The following is a 26,219-nucleotide window of genomic DNA, read 5'->3' as shown; positions in this document are numbered from 1 at the left end:
CGTTCATGGTTGTCAATTTGAATATCATGAATTTAGCACATAATCTTTATAGACTTATGTATTGTTACCACATGAGTTTCAGTCTAGAAATTCAGTACGCTCAGAAACAGTCAGTGTTTTCAATTCAGTCCAGCATGTCTATTTCAATTCAGCATTGTTCATTGCTATTATGGTCTCAGTCCTTATTAATTCACCATAATTAAACATGTGTGATTTTGTCCAAGAGCACAAGATGCCGTGTATACGTATACATGGCCGAGGCTACTGACCGACGCATTACTAGGCCGAGGCCATAGCGTGCATTTTTATCGGGCCGAGGCCCCACATATATAAACACAGCTAATACAGATGATTCAGATACAGAGTAGGGAGTATACATATCTCTACTTCCTTGCTATTATAGTTACAGTTATCGCTCGTTTCGGTACTTTATCGTTTTGCTTACATACCAAGATAATTCAAATGTGCCGATATCCCTTTATTGTTTGTACCGCATCGCGACATACAAAGTTGACGATCCAACATTTAGGAGTGTTAGTATCGCCTACTTTGGTGAGCCCCGAATTTTCTCCTTCGGGCGGTACCATGCAGCTCTTAGCTAAAACTTTCTGCGCTACCTTTTTGTATTCATTAGAGGCTTCGTAGACACAACACACGTATATTTGTTATGTTAGCCTTGTAGCAATATACTCGCTTGTTCAATTGTTTTGGTTTAGCCATGTTGGCTACTTTAAGATATGTTCAGATTGTCTAAGTATTTCCGCATTATGATATTTCAGTCAGACTTTTAGTTAATCAACATGTGTTAGTTTTATTTTATAATTCAGTCATGTTTTGATATCACATGTTGATTATTTGACCTACTGTTCGCTCGGTTACATGCAACGGGCACCGGGTGCCGTGTTACGTCCAGGCCCAGGTTTGGGGCGTGACATATTACCTGTTTTCAAAATGTTGTGATTTCATGAAAAAGCTACACTAGGTGATAATATGCTAAGTATAAAAATATATGTATATCAAGTATAAAGTATTTTATAAATAATGTATATCGATAGAAATGTACAAAGGAGTGTAAAGAGAATGTACCTCGTAAGTATAAAAGTGTATCTATTGGTATAAAGAGTGTATATCTGTTAGTGTAAAGAATGTATATAACTATATAAAAGATGTATAAAAAATATGAGAATATGTAAAATAGGTATATCAAGTATATAAAGAATGCGTGTTTATGTATATAAAAGAATGTAAGTATATGAAACATATAACGAATATATTTCAAATATAAAAGAGTGTATATCAAAACAAAAAATTGTATAAAAATTTTTATGACTAGATATATCAATGCATAAATAATGTAAAAAGGTTTTTAAAAATATTCATTGGTGTAGAGATCTTATATAACAAAAGAATTAGAAAAAAAGTGCGTCGATTTGACTTGTTTCTATCGTTTCGTAAAAGAGTGTTTATTTAATGAATATCCTATCAAAAGAGTAAGGAACAAAAGAATTGTAAAAAAAAAAAGTATTGGTAAAAAATAAGTATAAGGGATTGTGGATTAAAAAAAAAAAAGAGTGAAAATATGTAATGCCTTTAAAGAATAAAATATTTGCAAATGGACGACTAAATATTTACCTAGCGTCAATTAACTTAACTAAAATATGTATTAGTGCACACGAAACAATATAAAATGTACACCGTATTAAAAGTGTGTAAAGAATATAAATTAAAGGATGGACTAGTATTTTTTGCCTAAATGCCAAAAGTGTTATTTTAATTAACGAAGTATTTATACCAAGTCAATTTAATCTATTTATGAAAGTATTGACGGCCTAAGTCTTGCCTAAAGCGAATGACAAATTTTAAGTTAAACAAACAAGGCGACAAGTAAATAAATATATCAGCCCGTCATTCCAAAATAAAGTTTCCACTACTACGAGTTTATGTTTTGTACAGTTATAAAGAACACGGAAAGTAAATACAAACAGTGATTCGGTTTCCTTCCGAGTATCATCTTCGAGATGTATTTTCCTGTACCTGTATAAACACTTGGTAAAAATGTTAGTAAGAGAATAAATAACTATCTAATGAATTAAAGAAATGATATAAATAAACTTAAAATAAAAACTCGTCTTTTGTACATGGGAGGCCTTGGAAATCGATAAAAATTTCTTCATCGACCAAGAGTGTAATATTTGTAATAAATTGTAAAATGAAAGAAAAATATGTTAGTTAAAGAAGTTTGAAAAAGTCAAAAAATAAGGGATATGACATAAAGCTTTTAAAAGGTGATTTGACATAAAGCCTTCGAAAAGTGATTTGACATAAAGCTTATTAAACTTGACAAAGGGAGATAAAACTTATTTTGACCCTAGAATTGGTGTAGTATACACGGTGTAAGAATGTATATGTATATGATATATGTAAAAAATATAAGAATAAATAAAAAAAATGAAAATATATGTAAATGTAAAAATAATGTATAGACAATGTAGAGAAAATATAAAGAACAAAATGTGTAAAAAATAATAAAATAAAAATGAGCATGTAAGGTGATGATATTGACAAAAAGGTAAAAGAAAATGCTTGCAAGTGTATGAAAAATATTTATAGGGGAGTAAAAAAAAATGTATGCAAATTTAAAGAAAATGTAGAGAAAATGTATGGAGAAAATGTAGAGACAATGTATGAATAAATACAAACAAAATGTATAAACAAATATAAAGACAATGCATGAATAAATGTAAAGATAAATGCATGAATAAATATAAAGACAATGCATGCATAAATGTAAAGATAAATGCGTGAATAAATATAAAGACAATGTATGGCATGTATATAAAAATACAAAGGCTATGCATATAATGAATGTAAAGACAAAGTATATAAAAGCGTAAAGACAATGTATGAAAAAAGAAGAAAAAAAAAAAGAAAAAAAAAAGAGGAGGAAGATGCTAGTCTTCCTATGAAAAGAAAATATGGAGAGTGTAGAGAGAAGAAAAATATATGTGAGGTAGTGTGAAGTGGTGAGAAAAATGAGAGGGGAAGTCCTCCTTTATATAGGCAAATGTAAACCACTTTTTATCCAAACCCATGTGCCAAAACCATGGGCTTCACAAAACTATGTGCTAAATCTTATCTGTGTTTAAAATTAGTTCCTCCGACTTTCATGTAATAATAGACTGTAACTAAAATAATAAAGTATAAAAATATATTTAAGGTAATTTCGTGAATAAAGTAAAAATGTGATTCGAATTAAGGAGACTCGCTAATTAATTGAAGTAAAACCGTATTAGCATGTTATTTATATACAAACAATCGTAACAAAATAATTATTTAAAATGAAAATAAATTGATAAAAATTCCTATTATTTAAAAATAAGGACAATCATCAATAAATTATATTAAAGTTAAAAAATGTATAAAAACAGTATTTTGTGCTATTTAATTACTAGGTAGCCTAAAGAAGTTAATTTTTAAATACAGAGGGCCAAAATTGGGTGTCAACAGCTACCATCTAAATGTTTAAACAGTTACCAATTTCTTCCTAACAGTCCCCATGGACATTGAACCACAAGTGTGCAATGAGCCACCCTTCATAGAGTTTCGAGTGTCTCTTAAGGTCCTCCTAATAATCTGCCCTAAGCCAGCCAGGCTTTAGAACTTTTCTTCGAGCGTCAGAAAAAATGTTTGACAATCGACCACTCGCCTTTTTTGTAAAATTGCTTCTAATAACACGACCCTCGATAGGGTTCCATGTACACTTTTTCTGCAAACAAAATATGTAACAAATATCAAATCAGCTGACGCCAGCACCTTTTATGCAATAGAACTTCTGGAAGAGACCAACTCTCAACAGAAATGTGAGTTGAACATAATAAATATTACAGATAATACAGTTGGCAAACCACCTAAAGTATCGTGTTTATTGGGATCTCATTTACCAGAATGTGATTTTTAGATTTAGCAACATGGTACTTTAAGATATTTTAGAATTAGCACATAATTTCAAATCTGATTTTTCACCTTATGATGACATGTCTAGTTTCCATTCTAGCTAACACAACTCAATTACTGGTAATTTACCTTAAATTCAGTTCCATTCTGTTTTCATCACGGGGTGTTGTTTTCTTTAAAGTACACTGATTAGATAACCACATTATATAGCATTTAGTAAATGCAACAATAGCTCATCCAGAATCCATCTTTAGAGAAAATAACTCATTTAATCCATTTTGTGATTCAAAGTGTACGTACCATAAACTCATTAAAGATCGTCTGCTGCACATGAGATGGCACTTCACCCCGCGTCGCGAAGGCACCATTATAAAGTTTCTGGATCGCTGTTGAAATTGCATTTGCTGCTGGCCTGGAGAGATAAAACCTGCAAGACAACAATTTTAAAGCATTTAAAATTATTAATTTAAAAATTATAAAATAATAGAGGAATTAGAATATAATAAAAGAATAAGCTAACCCTTCTCCATCAACGGTGATGCGCACCCTCCGTAGATGATCTAACTTTCCAGGTGATGGAAGATCTGGACCATCAACTGAAGACAGAGTCGAAGAAGGGCTAGGAGATGCCTTAGAATTGCTCGATCCAATATTTAGCCTAGAAAGGCGTGGACTGGCTGATCGAATAGCCTCTGACGAAGGAGCCTCTGGAGATGGACGTTGTTCCATGGCAGCGAGGTAAGCTGAATGCATACTACTTGGAGGTATATGAGAGGGAGGCATCGCGGAACAACCTGGGGGAGGCATATTGTAGAAAGAGGCAGTGGGTGAAATCCCGAGATAGCTTTGTGGAGGCATCGAGCTATAGCTCGGGGGAGGTATCTAGCTATATCCTTGGGGAGGCATAGTACTATAGAAATAATGTGAAAATAATGACGAGCCCTGTGAAGTAGAATGCAACGGTGGGATGGAATAATGAGATTGACTTGATGTAGACACTGTTGATTTCCGTTTACTCTTAGTAGTATTCTTCCCACAGAAACTACTATTCTGATATCGCTCATTTTTATCACCTGATGCCATGTGCAAACTGAGATTGTTAGAACATAAATTAGATAATTACTCCATAATGAGATTTTTAAAACCAAAATAATGAGGATTAAGTTTATTTTTATTGGAGTGAACATTTCATCTTCTCCCATAATGTACAAAAAGAGTAGAGAAAAGTAATATCATATGTGTCATACCCTATTTTAACCAGGGTCAAAATAGTTTACAACATCCCGGGTAATTCCGGGGTTTATTTAAGAGTCGCCACCTAATTATTTATGGTGAATTAGGGCACCTAAGGTAATTAAAGTAATTATCTAAAGTTAATTTGTTTTTAAAGTCTACGAAACCAAGATTCTAGGTAAGGGTTCTACTAATCTAGAGGGAAGGTATTAGGGACCCTCTAAATTCCATTAATAATGGTTAATCCGACCGGACTCAAATTTAATTAGGCTAAGTGTAAATATAGTATGATAAAAAAGAAAATAACTTTATAAGCATTGTTAAAGTTATAAATATAATAATGTTATTTAAAATAAGACTTGTGGAAAATATGATGATTTGCATGTAAGTAATAGTTTTTGAGATGAGATTTTAGTAGTTTTGAACTATATCATATGAATATAACATGTAGAAAAATTTAGGTGTATAAATAGGATTCAAAAAAGAAGTGAGTTTTCTTTCTCCCTTTTATTATTACTCTTTTATTAATTATGTTTAGCTAAAAGTCTACGTAATTGATTCAAACTTGAAGAATTATTTATAAAGTATACTTGAGTTTATACTTGCATATTAGTGATGTTTCGAAATTTCTAAGATAGTAATAAGTAAGACATAATCCCTTTAATTCAAGATATGCTATTTAAGAATCAATTATTTTTAAAGGTTATAGATGCCATAAATAACTGTACCATAGAAGGGGAATGGAAACTATGAGGCTAATTATGATTTTCATTAAATTAAACTATCCCTTATGCTAGAGCTAAACCCATTACTTTACTAGAAGTTAAGCTAAAATAAAAATGAGATAAGATGTTAGTCATACAAGCAAATAAAACACACAACAAGTAAAGTAAGGAGGGAGGAAAAGGAATGAATGGATCTGGCCCATTTATTAGGGCCCATCCAAACGAATCATTCACGTCATTGGGCTTAGGCCCAGTGAAAATTTTTATATTGCTGCTACGACTGTCATTGTTCATTGGGCTTCAGCCCAGATTTTGTTTCTATTTGTGCTGCGGCCGGAGCTGAGGGAAGATGACCCGAGGATATTATGTTGGGCTTTTAGCCTAATATCGAATGCGTGTGAGATGACGAGTTGCTTGACTCGTATGCGATGATCATGCGTAAAAAGAAAGAAAAAAGAGAAGGATTAGTATATAATCCATAGATAGTGTTGAACATGTAAAATATAACTCGCACAAATTAATAGATTGTATATATCAGTTGGTCACGAGATATGCCTTGACTAGGCTAAGCTAAATAAGTAACAGATCATGCCTGACTTGTGAAAATAAATTCGTCATATGGGATTTATTAAGTTAGACTAGTTTAAGCAGGCTGAGTGATTCAGTTATAGAGCAAAACAGAGGATTTTCTTATCCTAACTATGATCACGGTCTCAACGATCCAAGTTAAAGTATTGTAGATCATTTTATTGAAGCAAATTAGGCCAAACATGATGCAGTTCTCAACAAAGGAAGCAATGAAACTGCCTAGTACAGCAACTAATCATACAAACAGCCAATGATGCACACAAGCAGAAAACCATACTATTTAAACATGCTGAGATAGATAAGATCGACATAACCAAACAGCATATTAACGCAGCCACAGAATTAGCAAATGAACTATTTATCTGGCATACTCACAGTTAATAACCAAATGATTAAATTGGTACCAAAATGCAGAAAAGTAAAAGAGAGGAGATATACAAAGAGTTTCAACTATATCCATCCTATGCTAGGATACGAACAGGAAAGGAACTGAAACACCACTTGTTGAATCTAAAGCCAAGCTAAAATGCAATAAGGCCTAAACTAAATGTTAGACAATAAACAAGCTTGGATTCATTCGTGTCTGTTAATATTATTCAGACAATCGTAATGAGGACATGTATAATCTGGTCGAATAGGAAGAGTAATTAGACCATAGCGACGTACTAAACCTGAACCAAACAGAAGTTAAACCAACATGCCTACATATGCCTAAACTAGTATTTCGATGAGCATTCAAACATAACAGACGGGATTGAGTTAAATTTTCAGCGATTTAATACTATCTTAGGACCAGTTTGGTACAAACATATGCAGTGACAAACTATAAATCATGGAAGAGCAAATACTCAATGCTTACTGACCTTTGTTTCGGGTTAGCATTAACCAAACAGAAAACATAGCCTACGGATGAAAGGCAATCATGAAATAGTTCAATGCCTATCTATTTTAATCTCATACACAATGTACCTCAGACACACACCACGGTTTGTATATCCGACATATATTTGAAGGTATATCCACTTTTTACTTCGGTAACCCACTGCATGTCTTATGTATATTTGACTTTAAAATAAGTTCTAAATCCTGGAATTTTAGTCTAAGCATTCAAAATACCGTATACATTTTAAAATTTATTACAGCAATCATCAACCTATTCTAGCAACTCCCAACATCAAACGGATAATGCGACGACAAAGAAAACTACATAGCTAAAAATGGCGAATAAATAAGCTAAAATCTTAACTAAGCGGAAATTAGAGATTATAAGTCATAAACGTATCGAAGTTTACCTTTTTTGTGTGCAGTGATCTGGGACGGGGGTCACGAATCTTTTCTCGCAACGAACAGATCCGAAGCTTGACAGAATGAACTCGAGCAGTTCATTTATAACTATCAGCCAACAGAAATGAAATCGAACCTTTACTTCGGCTAAAGTTTCCGAAATAAAGAAAGTGTGTTTGGAAGATGATCGTGTCTTTTTTCAGTTGGACGACGGCTAAAGTTGTTTTTTTATCGAATGTATAGCGATCTATTTATAGGCTAAGGCTAGGGTTTTTGGTTTGAATCTTTTGGGCGGGATCTTTGAACTTGATTTTGGTTCTGAGTCAACATGGCCGTTTGAAAATCTGAATCAAATCTTTAAAGTTGATCCACTTTTTCAGAAATTTCAGAGGTATTTTTTGGCCCTTTTCGTTGACCATGTTATTGAAGAGGAGAGAAGGAGACGTTTACACGAAAATAGGGTGGCCAATATCTGCCATTGTTGAAAGTGATTCTGGATTTTGCTTAATAGGGGAGAGAGGTAAGGGAGATGAGAGAGGAGAGGAAATGAAAGAGAGAGGCGTGGCTGAAGGAGGGAGAAGAGAGAGAGGAAGGCTGCGTTTCATTAGGTTTAGGAATGAAAAAAAGGAGAGCTGGGCCGGGTGTGGGCTGGTCGGGTCGGGTAAAACGGGGATTGGGCTGGTTCGTTTGGGCTGTTATTTTGCTGAGCATTGATGCCTAGTTGGGCTGCTATTTGGACTGTCACTTTGGCCGAAAACATGGGTTGTATTTGCTTTGAAGGAATTAACTTATACCATATGTATTAAGGGATGACCATATTATAAAAGCAATTCACATATGGAAAATAAAGTATTGATGTTTCAAAATTATCTAGGGTATGATATATCGACTCATAGTTAATTTAATAAGTACGAAAATAACGCGCTGACAGTCAGTTATTAGAAAGAGGTTTAAGATGATAGGAAATATATTTTTGAGCTAGTAATCCTGAAAATGGTGAAAATTATAATAAAGGGACAATAATGATAATAGTAATAGCGTAGTAATAGAATATTTAGATTTTCAATAAGAATTGGAAGCCCAAGGAAATAAATTTGAATAAAGGAGGGACAAAATTGGGTGTCAACAATATGCTCACTGTATGTTATTGCCTGACTATAGCATTTCTTTATTTAGGTGTTAAATAAATGTTTAATATAAAAAACTAGAGCTAAAAAGGAATGAACGAATTAATCCTCCTCGCTTATTTCATTTTCAACAGACAATTCTTCCTCCTCGCTTATTTCTTCCTCCCCGTTTATTTCATTTTCAACAGGTAATTCTTCCTTTTCACTCGTGTCACTACTGTCTGCGGAATCTTCCTCATAAGAAGAGTACTCGTCGTCAACAGATAGTGCTTCCTCTTCATTTGCCATGGAAGCTCCTTCTTCTAGATCAATTTCTTCATATATGCGGTCAGGATGCTCCAATTCATTTTCTAATTCTCTGTCCACTGTTTCTTGAACACTCGATATGTTATTTTGGTATGCAACATTGAAAGTATTCTCGACTTCCACACGACCCACAGGCTTTGTCTTAATGTAACACCTCGTAAAATTCGTACTAAACCATATCCATGACTCAGGAGGTTAGAAACCCAAGAAAGAGAGTGTTGGAATCAAAAATATATTTCGGTTCAGAAAATCATGTGTTACGCTCCAAGGGACGGCCTGTAACATATGTTACGGCCCGTCTCTCATACCATAACAGGCACGCTTGAAAAATCAGTGTCTCGTAACTTTTGGACCAAAGGACGGTTCACGTGTTACGGACAGTAACACGTGTTACGGACCGTAACAGGTGACCGTAACCTGACCTCCAAACTAAGTTGTTCACTAGAATTCTGGCCCATATTACGGTCCAGTGTTACGGACCGCGACTGAAACGTTAAAAGAATGGGAATTCAGTTTTATTTCATTATTTCCATTCCTCTCAAGCCCTAACACGAAAACCCTCTCCTCTCAACTTCTCCAAGCATCAAGGTAAGCCTCTTAACACTATCCTAAGTGAATTCCATTAATTCTCCTTGAATCCTAAGTAGAATCTCGTTTCTTAACATAGGGTTTTCAAGAAAACCCAATTATAGGAATTCAAGACCAAGGGTTAGGATTCTTCTTCCAAGATCAGATTTTTGTTGTAAATTGGAACATTACTAGGTATGTAGACGCTATCCACGTGTGGGAACATCCTCGTTCTTCCCCATGTTTCAGTATTTCATGTTTACACACACTAGGTTTAGGATTCTAGGTATGCTCAAGTATACTCGTGATGAACCCTAGACACTTGAACCATGATATATTATATTGTAAGTTATAACTTCGTTGATTAGTCTTAAATTACTATTTTGGTGATTGAGACTCAGTCCGTTATCTATGAAAAACCCATAATTTGCATCCCATGGGTTTTATAACACAAGATATGAGATATTATGCTTATTTCTATGAAAAGCTTGTATATATGTATTTGTTGTCATATCTTCATGTATCCATGTTCATATTAAGAATAAGAAATCATGTCTTCAGTTACCTTTCATGTTTGGGAGTTTTATTAATACCGAGAAGGCTCAGATAGCCCGAAACTACGTATGCCAACATAAGATAAGGATTGCTCCGCCCAGTTAGGACGATTCCTTCATGTTTTCCCCATTGAGGGATTTTGGATCCATTAATCTCATGTTCACGTCTTGTACCCCGACAAGGTACAAGATGGCTTTGCTGATCGGGCAGAGATCAGACTCCACGTTTCTCCCCGTGGTGGTTCATGTCGGTATTACAGTTATTATCATATTTTCATCTCGCGCGCATTATTTCATGTTTCCGTATTCATGTTCATGCTCGTTTCGCATTCATGTTCGATTTCGCTTCATGTCTATATATTATGTGCTCGTTTATTTCTCTCATGTGTTTACATACCAAACATTCAAAGTACCGACGTCCCCTTTTATTGCCTTGGGGCCTCGCATTTCACGATACGGTGTAATGATTTACGGTGACGATGCCTCTCGCTCATGTCAGATCTACACGTACCTCCGGGCTTATTAGCGAGCTCCATCTCATCCGGGGTTTAGATATTGTTCTTCTTTATTTGATTTTGCATCTAAAGGTATGCTGGGGGGCCTTGTCCCAGCAAGTATATTTTCATGTTCATACTTGTGTTAGAGGTTACATAGACTAGACAAGCCAGTATGTCATGTCAGACTTTCAGAGTCGGTTAGCCATTTTGACTCAGTTATGATATTATCCGCGCTTATGTTTTAAACAAGGATTTTACAGATTATTATGACTTCATTTATTTTCTTCAAGCCCATCATGTTTCGTGTTATATTTCCGCTCATGTATACCTCATGATGATTCAGCAAGCCATGTGGTTCGCTCGGTCACATGCAGTTAGGCACCGAGTGTCGTGTTACGCCCAGGCCATGGTTCGGGGTGTGACACTTAATAACCACCCACCAATCCGATTTATCCCTACGCAACGGATAAGGAGCATAATACATTTGCTTGACATTTTGTGCAATGATAAAATGATCATAGCTTCCATATTGCCTTGTATGCTTAACTTCAACAATTTTGTAATGTGGGTCTATCCTTGTACCAGATTTTGGTGTTGGGTCAAACCACTTACAACAAAAATGTATCAACTTTTTGTATGGCCAACCAGGATACTCTAGCTCTAAAATCTCTTAGAGCACAACATAATAATCAATATCTCCATCTTGATTGTTAGTGTCCCTTTTAACCCAGACTCCGCTATTATTGCTTTTATAATGCTTGAAGCTTTTTTCAGTACGAAATTTGTAATCATTGACATTGTATTTTTTCATCGTTTCGTTATACGGGCTTGGTCCCCAAGCTATATCTTTTAGAAATTGGTCAGCTATGCCATTATTTGGATCATGGACCTAGTGGTAAAAAAAAAAAAAAAAGTTAGCAAATATTTATAGTTTATAAAAACTGAAATGTAGTTGAATTTTATAAGTTAACACATACATAACATTTAACATTTGAACCACTCGCTAAACTCAGAATAAATAGGAGCATAACCATACATACCCACGAACAAATTGTCCAACACATTTAACGCTTGTCAGTGACATATTAGTATGGATTATTCTGAAAAACTCAATAATATAATTTGAAACCTACTTATAATTTGGTTGAACTTCCTGGAAATTCAACAATACATGTGTTGTGGCTGACTTTTTCTCCATATCAGTTAGGAGTCTTCTTTTAGTAGTTTTAGAACCCCCCCGGTCGATTGAATATGGATGTTAGCGGGACCAAAGGATCATTCTCACCTTCATCGTTTCAAGTTAGCCTATTTCTCAAACACGTAACATGTTTCTCAAAATAATAAGAAAAGAAGTGAGAGGTTTCCGCAGCGAGATAGGCCTCACATATAGATCCCTCAATCCTATTCTTCTGTTTCACAAACCGTTTACATTTGCCAATTTTCCTGTATAACTTCAAGTTAGATAGGAAGTACAAGAATTATTCAATATTCAAAAATTAAATAATAATTTATAATAGTTACCTCAGCCAAGGGTACATCCATCTATATTAAACCCGGCTCGAGTAGTGCCTCTTGTACAAGGTGGAACGTAAGATGCTCCATCACATCAAAGAAACCACATGGAAGAAATTTCTCTAGCTTACATGAGGTTACACGAATGTTCTGATTCATCAAAAGTAGAGTATCTTCCCTCAATGTGTTGGAACATAACTCTTTGAAGAACAAACTAGTCTCTGTGATTGGTTTCCATATTCTTTCGGGTATGCGACGAAATGCAATACGAACTAAAGTTTCCATGAAAACATGGTAATCATGACTTTTCATACCCACCAACTTTCCTTCTACCACATCTGCATACTTTCCCAAGTTGGACGCATATCCCTCGGGCATCCTCAAACTCTTTATCCACTCACAAATCTTTCGTTTATCCTCCAAAGTGAATGTATAACCGGACTTTGGCTTGATGATCTTATTTTTGTTTTTTGATTGTTGTAGGTACAATTCTGGTCGCCTACAATATTCTAATAAGTCCTTTCTGGCCTTTATGTTATCTTTTGTCTTGTCCCTAACATCCATCACTGTATTAAAAGAGATTATCAAAATAATTCTTTTCAATATGCATGACATCAAGATTATGCTTCCAATAAGGTAACTCCCAGAATATGCTCTGTTTCGTTCAATTATACTCAACCCCATATCCATCTAATCTAGAAGGTGGAGTTTCTGTCACCTTAGGCAAGTCCCTAAACCTCTCCCAAATTTGCTCCCCTGATGTTGGCGGTGGTAAGTCATATTCAGTTTTATTCTTTTTGAATGCATTTCTCATACTCCTAAACTCATGATCCACTGGCAAGAACTGACGCTGACAATCAAACCATGAATTCTTGCCCCCGTATTTTAAAGTGAATGGTTTGTTTTCCATACAAAAAGGACAAGCTAACGTGCCAACAGTCATCCACCCTGACAACATTCCATAGGCGGAAAAATCATTAATAGTTCACAGAAGAGCAACACGCATGTTGAAGTTTTGTTGGGTTGATATGTCGTATGTTAAAACTCCTTCGTGCCATAAAGTCTGTAACTCGTGAATCAAAGGCTGCAACTATACATCAATCAAACTTTTAGGATTATGTGGACCCGGGACAATGCAAGTTAGGAACAAATATGGACTTGTCATACACATCTCAAGCGGAAGATTAGACGATGTGACAAAGACTGGCCAGCATGAATATGGTGCAGCAAAGATAGAAAATGATGTGAATCCATTAGAACACAAACCCAATTGAATATTCCTTGGTTCATTAGCGAAATCCGAAAACCTTCTATCAAAATGCTTCCATGCTTCTCCATTTGATGGATGACACAAAACACCAGGTGGCCTTCTATTATCATAGTGCCATCTAATATCAGGAGCGGAACTCAGTGATGCGTACATCCTCTTTAACCTTGGTATAAGAGGTGAATAATGTATCGCCTTAACTGCAACCCTCTTACCGCTGGCAAGCTGTTTAAAATGAGATATTCCACAAACTTTGCAATTCTCTAAATCTACATCATCCCCATAATACAAGATGCAACCTTTTTCACAACATTCAATTTTCATAGACGAGAGACCTAATTTAGAAACTAATTTTTTTGCTTTATAGTAATTATCGGGTATGTCTAAGTTCGGTTAAGTTCTTTCATAAGCCCAATCATAGCGTTCATACCAGCTATAGAAATATTCGCACCCAATTTAATACTTAGCAGTCTAACCGCAACAAACAACGCAGAATGCGACATGCCTTCGCAAAATGGACGACTAGCAGACTCTAATTGTGCATAAAAACGTTGTGTCTCTTCATTGGGAGGTTGCTCAACAGGTTGTTGGTTGTTACCCTCATTGTATATCCCAAGAGTAACCATTTCATGCAATCTAAGATCTTGACTACTGTCACCAACAACAAAATTATGATTGCAAATATTACTAGCACTACCCTCAATTTCTCCATGACTAGTCTAAACATAATAGTCGTCCATAAAACCCTTACTACAAAGATCAGCCCTAACATCTTCCGATTTGGACACCTAATTGTCCCATCCTTTTGACAAAATAAATTTGCATGATTAATAACCCCTTAACGCATTGCTTAAATTCATCCCTCAACCCAGTGACGGAACCACATAGAGCCGAGGTTGTTCATCCGAACCCCCTCGGCAGAAAAAAAATACTGTTTTTACAAGATTAAACTTATTTTTCATGTATATATAGTAGATGTTGAACCCCCTTAGGCTTCTTCGTATGTTTACTTTTTTATATTTTGAACCCCCTCGGCGGAAATCCTGGCTCCGCCACTGCCTCAACCCCCGCCGATTAGGTAACACCCTATCATACATCCCTCTGCGATGTTCATTTTTCATCTACATGTACAAATAACAAATCCACATCAATAGTTTACGATGCATAGAATAATTCTACATCTAATACACAGCTTTAATGATCTAGTAAATAAACCAAATTCAATATAGAATTTCATGCATAGTTAATAGTTAAAAGATTACACGATGAGCAGTTGACATACTGTTTTCAAAATAGATGATCCTTCCGTTTCTAAATAAATAGTGTTTTAGGTTTTGCAAAATATATTTTATTTTTAAAATTAGGGAAAAACAAAAGAACTATAAGCAGCACCAGTAAAAATAACTCATCCAGACAAGAGTGATCATATATGAACAAAGTATGTACTTTCGAAATTTTCCCATTTTTGTTGGTACTATACCGACTATAAAAAAATTCATCAAAACAGCAGATCATATCTTTATTTTTTTTATTTAAAAGAAAAAGGAGTTCTATTATTATACTTTAGTACATGTCACTGTATTTATATAAGTACTGTAGTATATTATAGTATCCTTTATGTTATTATTTAAATCATAGTAGAAGAAAATACATAAAAAGAAAACAGAAAAACACAGCAAGCAACAACACTAGCAGTCAAGAGCTACATAACAACACCACAGAGAGAGAGAAGCGGCAGGAGCAGCATAAAAACTCTAAACCCCTTTAGATAAGTAAATAATTCCTACGTAAAATAATACAAAGATTTTCAAATAACTAATTTTCATATTACTAATATTTGTATAGCTCTAATAAGCTATTGCAACCAATTTTCCACAATCCAAATGAGGGGGAAAAGTGGATATAACCATAGTACCATAGTTGTGACCACAGTTACCAATTTAATTGTAAAATTTTATGAAATAATTAGAAGAAATTAAAAACAAGGGGTTTGGGGGAAGATCTCAGCGAAAAGCTTCTAAATACCAATTAAATATCTTTGCCTTGTCTCTTAGCTTCCCTCAGTTCGTAATTGAAGTGGTGCCTTGTCTTTTTTTTTTCTTTTTCAATTGGTTTCGTGAAAAGGAAGAGTTAGATTTGGTGGAAATGGAAAGGGTCAGTTTATAAATTGAACAAAACCTAGGTTAAAAGTTCTGATCTTTCTTTTTGCTAAATTTCTGGAGCCCTAAGTTTCCCGCTGTTTGCAAGTTTCCTTTAAGTTTTTTTTTTTTTTCAATTTTTTTTAGCTTCACTTTTGTTCTGGCGCCTAAGTTTCTTTTGTTTTGGCCTTAGGTTTTTTTGTTTTACAAATGCTGATGGGTAATGGAATGTATATATTAAACTATTTATAATCTTTTAGATAACAAGTAAATAAATAAAAAAAATTAAATAATATCCATAAAATTCTGTAGAAAACTTGCAAAAAAATTCACTTTAAAAAATTGATAACTTAAATTAGCTTATTTTAGATCGAACCACTAGTTGAATAAAATTTTAACTTAACAAAAGATATTTTATACATTTGTTAAGACAAATTGAGATTATTTTAATAAAAGATGAATTTATCATAAAAGAATGAAAAATAAAATTTTGTTTGGAAATGTCAAATCAAATTATCTCCAAACAAAACAAGAATCACTAAACTTATATAATTTTTTTCATAATAATGTTTTCTCAGAATAACTAAGGCCTCATTTGTTTTTATTAAGATTAAGACGTCTAAATCTGAACGCACATCATAATATTAAGATATGCATTAAGAATTTTATGTCTGAATCTAAATACACATATGAATATTAAGATATTTTGTTAAGGTCTGAATACTACATTATTAAGAGGTTAAGACTGTTTGCTTTACGACATATGAATGTGTAAAATATGTCTTTATTTTAAAAAAAATAGTATGAAATTTAATACAATACAAAATTAATCTAATATGTTATCAATAATATTTCTTAAAATATTATATGAATGCTGGTGGTGGCAATGACTAGAGGTGGTCTTGTGGGTGTCAATTGAACATGGTGTCGGTTAATGGTGGTACTGTAGGTAGTAGCTAGTGGTAATGAATGCTGGTAGTAGAAGTTGATGGTAGTAGTTGGTGGCGGCGATTGATAGTGATAGCTAATAATGTTGGTAAATGATGACGGTAATTGAAGATACATAGTGGTGAATGATGACGGTGATTGACAATATATAGTGGTGAATGGTGACGGTGATTGACGATATATAGTGGTGAATGATTGTGGTGATTGCAGGTAGTCATGAACAATGGTTGTTGTAAAAATGGTGGTTGGTGGTGATGATTGTAAATACTGACTAGTGGCATTGTACGTTGATTATAGCAATTGACAATGACGGTGGTTGTGAGTAGTGATAGTTAATAATGGTGGTCAGTGACAATAATTGATAATGATGGGGGAAGCCGTAGCGGTAGCGATAATTAAATGGAGGAAGCGGTGAGCTGCCATCTTTATGGAAAAAATTTAATCGACATGTTAATGATATTCAGACTTTGTTACAGATCTTTAATAATCATTTAGACTCATTAAGTAGTTGTAGCATAATAGAATATCACAAATACAATTTCACTTATTGTAATTATTGGCATATAGGCTAATCAATCAATTATATTTGCTAAAGATACCACTAATGCACTACTGCTTAGTGTGATTATCAATTTATAAGCTAATCAATCGGTAATATTACTTAAGAATACCACTAATATACTTCTACTTACAGGAATTATTATGTAATAGACTTATCAATCACTAACATTACTTAACAATATCTCTATTACAACACACTTTAACCATTGTCAATTTATAAGCTAAATAATCATTAACTTTTATTAAAAATGCCACTAAAAACACCTCTGTTTATACTATCACTTTTTAAACTTATCACTTATAACATTCTTTAGAGTGCTATCACTCTACACTTTTGTTCAGTACAATAATAAGTGGTACTACTTAATTTTCTTAGGATAAGTCTAGAAAGGTAATATAACTGAAAAAAGGAAGAAAAAAAAAACACCTTTAAACAATTAACGAAGGACTTACCAATTGACACCATCGCTATTATTTGTTTAAAAAATATAAATAATTATTTATTAAATACTCAATTTTACATATTTAATTTACCGAGAGAAGTCCCTCAGTAATTTCAAAAAGAAAACTCAAAATAATTATATCTACTATATCGAGAGACTCCCTTGGTACATTTTATTTAATTTTCATTTATTTTTTATTAATATACTGACGGTGTCCCTTGGTACAGGAAAAAAGAAATTCAAAATATTTATATTTATATTACTGAGAGTCTCTCTCAGAAATTTTAATTTGTTTTTTATTATGTACCGAGAGAGTCTCTTAGTATAGTCAATTAAATGTTGACTTTAAAAAATTCGCATAATTCACAGAGAGATGTCCCTCGGTATCTTTAAAAAATAATTAAAAATTAAAAAAAATTGTCTTTTTCGAGGGACGCAGTGGCAAAGTCCCTCGGAATAGCGACATGAAATTTGTCCCTCGGTAAGCCCAAGTAGCTAAATAGCTTGTTTTTAGTAGTGAATTCCTAACCATGGGTAATGTTAAACTAAAAGTTTAATGGATGCTAAAGTTGTTTCATTTCATATAATACAAGAATAAATTTGACCTGTTTCTCAATTATTATTAATAAAAAAAGAAAGTGTTGTTGATAAAAATTGCCTCTTTGAAACTACAATAGATTGTCAACTAGCTAGTAAGACTTTGGCAGAATGAATGCACCAATCAGAAAATCAAACATATATTTTCACCTCCCCGAAATTAAATCAAACACGTTTCTCTCATAGAATTTTGCAATGATTTGCCACATTTGATCAAAATAATTACATGATGAAAGTGTTCAATAGCTACGAGAACTCTGGAAGAATCAAGCTGCTACCAGTTATATTTCTGTATGTATAGAGTAAGCCAAGAAACAAAGAGAATACTCATAAATCTTACGTACATTATATCTCACACGACACAAAAAGACTAATGAGGACGGTTTTTTATTTGACATGTGAATGTGGTTTCAGTTGTGGGAATTACAAATGCAACAAAATAAAATTAAAGAAGAAAAGGTCAATCAATTGCATAGTACTAATAAACAAGAAACGTGTGTCACAAAGGCTAGCTTGTGTTCCAAATTAAATAAGAGGAAATAACTAAAGTAGTTCAGTAACACAAAATAACATTGGGTTTATAGGCTGAGTAGACTCTCTGGTCACCTTATAGACTAATTTTTTTGGTTGGGCTCTACTGTCAAGTTTCTAAAATCCGAAGAAATTTTACATAGTTAAAAATTGAAGGGTGATTTTGAAACGTGAAATACACCTATTTTACGCTTATAGCTCCATTGATAACAAGGACAATTATTGAAAGAGGTAACGGCAAGAGCATGAATAAATTAAGGCTGAAACAGAAGGCAAAATTGAGCAATTCCGAAAATTAAAGGGACAAATTTGGATACTTCCTTAGAAAATATTAAATTCAACATTTTATCAAGACGTATACTAAATTTCTTAAATTTTAAATCCCATTTTAAGTTTGTGGTACTTTAAGTAAGTCAGGTGTTTATACATTAGTAAGGTGCCTCTCTAAATTTAATTGGGTGACTGTCCAATTAGAGGCGTGGCTTTGCTTTTGCCTTTTGGGCCATAATTTTGAGATACCAAAGCTTTAAACACATTGAGAACCATAGTCCTCAGTTACTTTACTGTTTCTTTTTTGTTTGAATCACACATTGAGAACCATAGTCCTCAGTTACTTTACTGTTTCTTTTTTGTTAATTGATTCAATTTAGAGCCTCAGCAATTGACACCCACGTTCGAAATGTCAAATGAAAAAGACTCCCATATAAGTTTGTTGGTTGTATGAGTTAAAATATAAAATTTTCCAGTAAACTTGCCCTTTATCTTTGCTTGAAACTATTTAATGGAAATCTACATGGCTTGACAAACACTAGTAGTTAATTATATTTAGTAGCTATAGTTTGACTTAATTACTTTCCATAACTAACATTTGTATGTTAATGACAATTATTAACTATAAGGTAAAATATAATGAAAAGAGGAATGTATCCCCAATTCAGCCATTCTCTCACAGCTGGTCTCTCTCTCTCTCCTCCATTTCCTATCACTTTTGTCTCTCATCTAAATCTTCTCTTCCCAAATTGAATAGATTGAGATCAAATACCATTATTTTCTCAATCAGGAAGCACAAATAGACACCACTGTCACCACATGAGTTTTCTTCTCCGGCTAGCAATGGTAATGGTTAATACACATTCCCATGACCAGTGCGAAGAAGCTCACGCCAAACAATGGTGCCGGGTCAATATATGGTTGAAAGGATCACGAAACACATGAAGTGGAGTACTGGTAAACTAGTACAATAATAGTGGCATTGTCAGTTGTCACTCATGACATAAGGTATAAGTCCTTGTAATGGTGGGGCTACTTTTGGAATCACACAAAATGTGATAGATGAAGAACAAAAAAGGGCATCCAACAAAGATTTGTTGGAATGAATAGGATCCCTCTATCCTTTTGAGCTAGCCATGTAAATATTGAATATAACCGATTTTTAAGCTGAATACATCCGACTTGTATACAATGAGGAGAATTTGAATACATTTTTTTACTCGTGAATTTTATTTCTTGTATTCAGTTTTTGAGTGTATTCGTATATTTTTAGCAAAATCCAGTGTTTGGGGGTGTATGTTGAAGCATATTTTTTTGTATACAACCAATTTTAAATATAATAAAGTGAATACAGTGTAAAAGTAGCTACAATGAATACGGTTGAGTTGAATACATTTGACTTGAATACAACTTAGTTCAATACATCTAACTTGAATACATCGAAATCTGACTTAAATACAGCGAAATTTAACTTGAATACATCAAAATCTGACACAGCCGAATTTTGAATACAATCCGAATGTTGAATACAATCTCATCAGAACGCGCGAATACAACCCTCAGTAGCGTCTATCATCAGCCTACGAAATGTAATTAGCTAAAGTGTAGCTATGCCTAAAAAATAACCCCCAAAATGTAGTCATTTATGTAAGTTTCCCATTATTTAATACCAATTTAACTCAAGGAACCTAGGCAAAGCTCCAAAAGAGGAAAAGAAAAGAAAATTTCTATGGGCCTTGTTTATGCAGTTGCAATGTTTTTCTTCACATTGTTAATCCGATAGTAGACAAAACCCAATTAAATAACAGTGCTTTGAGGCTGAAGCCTACTTGCAATTGCAAGAATTATACTTCAAATGTGTTGGTCTTTAATTTTCGTCCATGATTTTTAATTTTTGTCCTTTAACAATCAAATTTAAGACTAATGAGGTATAAATTCTTTGGTCATGTGAGACATAAAGTATATCACGATGTGCAAATATAAATTTATGCCCCTGCGAAAAAATTATTAATCATGAGGACAAGAATTCAGAGACAAGCATAAAATATGGACATAAGTGCTAATGACCCAATCGTGATTCGTGATTAGTAAAGGTTGAATTAAGTTGTGACTGAGTGGTCTTTTAAACTAACCCCAATCACCACATCCTTACCCTCTATAAAGCCTTTTATAAATTGATTAAGTGTAATTTTAAAAGTAAATTCTGATCAAGTGCAAGCTAGTTAAGAGCATTACGGGGCTTTACAAGGGACTTAAGCTATATACGAGTTTTTAACTTGTGATAACATGCTAATTACTATTTTTTCACCAATTGAACCAATCAGTGTTTATCAAGATATTTACCTATAATTAACTAATAAATAACTTAATTATACAAATACCTTCATATTTCTGTGCATATAATTTAAACTCTAAACCAAATGGTAAAATTAAACTCTCTGCAATAACGACAAATGATCATTCAATGTTGTGGGGAACACTAAGTGAAAGGAGCTTCAATAGCCTCCCATTCCACAAAGGGGAATCCATTCTAGATCTTTCATAATCTAGCTAGTTCATCCCAGTCTCTTTGCTCTATTGGATCACCCCAAATAAATTAAACTTCCTTGAGAATTATGACTTATCCACAATTGTCTAAGCAGTAATATATGTATGTTTAACGACAAATTGCAGATACCCCGTTCTGGAAGAATCAAATAAAACAAACATAGTTCAAGGGATTGTACAAATACACATTGGTCAATTCAATAATGGGGCTAGTACTGCCATTGAGCTAGCTACTTGCATATATACACCACACAAGTTGTAGGATTTTAGTGCAGAGTAAGTCAAAAAGATTTAATGTCGATCTCTGAATCATAATAGTATTAAAAGAAGTTTGAGGATTACAATTCATATGAGTAAGGACATACAACGATCCAAGCTTTCTTCAAGAACCATAGCCTCTAATTGATTCTAATTTCATGCAATTGGATATACACGATCCAGCTGATTGTGGATGTAAACAATTACAAGGCAAGGACAGATGTCTTCTCAAATTGCAAATTTCTTGTAAAACTCGAAGTTTGTGAAAGAATTTAAACGTCCAACTTAAAATTTTAACGAGTAAAGTGACTCATGTGATATTATAAACCCTTTTGGAAGCCCTTATACAAACGATGAAAAGCAAAAGTATTTCTCCAAACCGTCCCGTGCGTGTAACCCTATTCTAGAGTTTACATGTGGATTTGATTTTTTTTTTCCCTTCAAGTAGAGAGGGGAGGTTCAACAGGACAGTTTGAATTATAGAGATTAATTAAGTTCAACAAAATATATTGAGGTTCAACAAGACTGAGCAGTGTTATAAGCACATGGCTAATGCGCTGAATTGAGAGAGAAGCCTAGTTCAACTCTATGTAGGCGTTTGGACGTGCGATTTGAATTATAGAGATTAATTAAGCTCAACAAACTATATTGCGGTTCAACAAGACTGAGCAATGTTATAAGTATATGGCTAATGCGCTGAATTGAGAGAGAAGCCTAGTGCAACTCTATGTAGGCGTTTGGACATGCGATGAAATTAGCGTTTGGACATGCGATTTCATCTTATGAGATGAAATCCCAAATCATCCAAAAAGGCATGATTTGGGATTTCCAATTTTCTAAATGTAAAAGTTGACTCATAAGTTTATATTTTGTAAAAAAAGATCCATAAGTTGGTAGATATATTTACCAATCATGTTTACTAGCCATTTATATCAAAATTAAAAGATCTACAAGTTGATAGTATATTTATAACAAAGTTACTCTTACCAACCATGTTGGAGGATTATATTAAAGAGTAGTTACATTACAAACTCATGTTCAATTTTCTATTTAATTGATCTAAAAGTTGATCAACTGATGTTGTATTTTTCAGAAACGCCTTCTAGTAGCGTATTAATTTTGTTATGAACTATGACTTGCTCATTTGGTAAGATTGTATAAGAATTGGAAAAGTTTTGATGGTTTTCACAACTTGTGAGGTTTTTATGTCCATAAGAAAAAATACAACTTAAAAAATCCAAATTGCATGTCCAAACATGATTTCATCTCGTAATTGCATTTCATGATTTCATCTCGTAATTTCATCTCAGGATTTCAAATCATGTCCAAACAGCTCCTATGTCAGAGTTGTGAGAAGTTCAAAGCGATAGAACATGAAAAGCGAAACTAATTGTGCAAACGGGTCATCAAAGTTTCGACATAATAAGAAAGAATATGAGTTTCCAATCCAAAACGTTAAGGCTATGGATGTAATATATAATGACCCGAAAATAATACGGCAATACGGGCAAACGAAATCTACCGTGCTTGCAAAGTTGTATAGGGCATTGAATTGTTTTTTTACTACTGTGTGGTTGTATAATTAAGTACAGTTAGTGTCTTACAACATGATGCACGACAGTCATTATTATAAACGAAAATAAATATGGGAAGGGCTAAAGCCGCTATTCATAAATGCTCTTAATTCCTATTATGATCAACAGTCACCTCTCAATTAATCTCTTCAGCATTCATTAAACGTGAAGCTTACAAATTTCTGCCGTTCACCCATGCCATGCATGTTCAACTGAATATCAATGGGCACTTATGAAGGATACTGAAGGAGAATCAAAGCTCCAAAGGTATATAAATATTAGCCATTTTTTAATATATATTTCTGGTAACGGTAAAAGTTGAAAAAATAATGCTGAGGAGATGAGATCTAATGTTGGAAAGAAATTAAGAAAAGCAAATTAAATACTTTAGTGTCTTTAATATGAAAATTTAATTTATAAAATCAGCTAACAGTATGGGAATAATAGAAGCATGAGTGTCCTTCACCCAAATACTCAGTGTTGTCACAGCCTGAGAAGTGAGCAAGTACATATAGAATAGCAAGTTTCGTGGTATTTATAAAGTAAGTTTATGTATGCATTTAAGTCAAGTGAGCACCTATCTGGCTATCTAAGCATATATTTGAAGTAAAGCGAGTACCCATCTAAATTTAATAATTGAAGGGATTTTTTATTTAGTTACATTAGTATATAACATGCTCATGTGGGGATTGTATTCAATTTGTTAAAGTAAACAATTAAAAGTATTTTGTTGATAGAGGTCAGAGATATGTCTGCTTTAATACATACCATGTTGAATTAAAACACCACCCATCTAAAAGATTCTTAAACTTTAATCCTCCTTACAGTATCACATTAATCTCAACAAGGCATGCTAGATTTCAATTCCATAAGCAAATACAATTTCTCTTTCAAGAAAATCTTAATGGTGAGAAAAAAAAAAGTACAACTGTTTAAATTTACCACAAGGGAAGTAAATGAATAATACAACAAGCAATAAATAAATAAATAAATCATAATGCAATCAATTACTCTCCCCTTTGGGGTTCTTTTCCTACATCAACTAACAATTTAGATTCCTCTAATTCTTTTCCATTTGGTTTTTTCACAAACTTTACCACAACACCATTACTACTACTCTTGTACATTAACCTTGTACTACTTTGTATCATCCCCATTGATCTTGACTTAATCAACCTTACTGTTGGCATCTTCACAGCCAATCCTCCTTTCCTCCTAATCGTCTGATTATTACTATTACCGAAATCCAACGGCTCAAATCCAATCTCACCAAGTGAACCAATAGATTTTGACCTAATAACAGGTTTTATTTCTTGATCCTTATTAATATTTCCTAAATCTACGCTCACCACATTGGATACTTTCCTATTTCTTCTAGTAGTACTCCCAATTCTCGAGATCTTGACTACTTCCATACTATCATCCAAAGCCTCGTACTTAACCACGCGCGACGATTCTGTTACCCTCCCCACGCGCCGCCCAATGTGATTCCATATAGGGGAACTCATTCTTTTATACACCAATTTCAACCACTCCACCACTTCAACCATCGCCGGTCGTTTCGCCGCCGTCTTACGTACGCAACGCGCCGCCACCACCGCGAGTTGCCGTAAAACGCCGTCGTCCTCGGGTGATCCGATTCTCGGGTCACAAATATCCGAATAATATTCGGATTTAATTAACGGTACTGCCCAATCTACTACTGATGGCGGACTATAATTAACGTCGATTGCGTTACGTCCACTAATGATTTCCAGTAACAAAATCCCAAAGCTAAAAACATCAGATTTTGTACTTAGATCACTTGGTGCAAGATAACCGGGATCCAAATACCCTAACGTGCCTGCTGGGGGCGTACTTTTCACGACCACATCTTCAACGTGGCCACGTAAAGACAATCCAAAATCACCAAGACGAGCACTGAAATTTCCATCAAGAAGAATATTCGACGATTTAATATCTCTATGAATCACTGGGGGATTCGAAGAATGTAAGAAATGAACACCCTTTGCGATTTGTAACGCAAATTTGACACGTCGGGTCCAATTAGGAGGTTTAGATGAACAATGAAGAAGTTCATATAAAGACCCGTTTGGCATAAACTCCACAACAATCAGTTTATTCTGATTGGAGTCATCCACTGCATAACCTAGTAAATTAACTAGCCTGGGGTGATGAACTCTTGAAAGAATTTCGATCTCATTTTCAGTTGGGGAATTGGTGGAACTGTTTATTTTGCTCTTTTTAACAGCTGCAATGAGTTTATATTGATGAAGATGAGCTTTGTAGACATATCCATGGCTGCCTTTACCTAAAAGATTGTCTTGAGAAAAAGCATTGGTGGCAGAGTGAAGATCAGAGTAAGAAAACTCTCTGATTTTAATATGGGTATGTTTTTTTCGATTCTTTATAAAGTTGCAGTTATAAGAATCGCAGGTGGCAATTGCTGATTCTGCATTGCATGATATAAAATAACCCATAGACAAGAAATGTGAAATGAATTAGGAAAGTATTGTAACGTGAGAGAAGATTTGGAATTTGAGAAAATAATACTAGTGAAGAGAGAGAGAGGGAGAATAGTATAGTAGGAGAGAAGGGAGAGGCCATAACTGAGGAGATGAGATGGGTGAAAGAGTTGAGGTGGTCGTAAAGACATAAAAGCGGTGCTAAAGGACGCATCTTTCTCTCTCTCTCTCTCTTTTTTTTTTTTTTTTTTTCAGCTTTTGTCAATACCGATT

At 34.0% G+C, this 26,219-nt stretch overlaps 1 protein-coding gene across 1 annotated transcript; it reads right to left on the bottom strand.

The window, feature by feature from the left end:
* Nucleotides 1-24,273: 24,273 nt before the first annotated feature.
* Nucleotides 24,274-26,219, bottom strand: LOC132033653 (serine/threonine-protein kinase-like protein At3g51990). The gene has a single exon (XM_059423684.1). It carries the CDS (start codon nucleotides 25,959-25,961, stop codon nucleotides 24,489-24,491), a length of 1,473 nt encoding a protein of 490 aa, XP_059279667.1. The 5' UTR covers nucleotides 25,962-26,219; the 3' UTR covers nucleotides 24,274-24,488.

This window comes from Lycium ferocissimum, chromosome 10, assembly GCF_029784015.1.
Source record: "Lycium ferocissimum isolate CSIRO_LF1 chromosome 10, AGI_CSIRO_Lferr_CH_V1, whole genome shotgun sequence".
Taxonomy (NCBI): domain Eukaryota; kingdom Viridiplantae; phylum Streptophyta; class Magnoliopsida; order Solanales; family Solanaceae; genus Lycium; species Lycium ferocissimum.
Note: the sequence above shows the minus strand (reverse complement) of the source record. Positions and strands in the feature narration are given on the sequence as shown.

Excerpts from the sequence above, each read along its gene's own strand:
- LOC132033653 (XM_059423684.1), bottom strand. The coding sequence starts at position 25,961 with ATGGGTTATTTTATATCATGCAATGCAGAATCAGCAATTGCCACCTGC.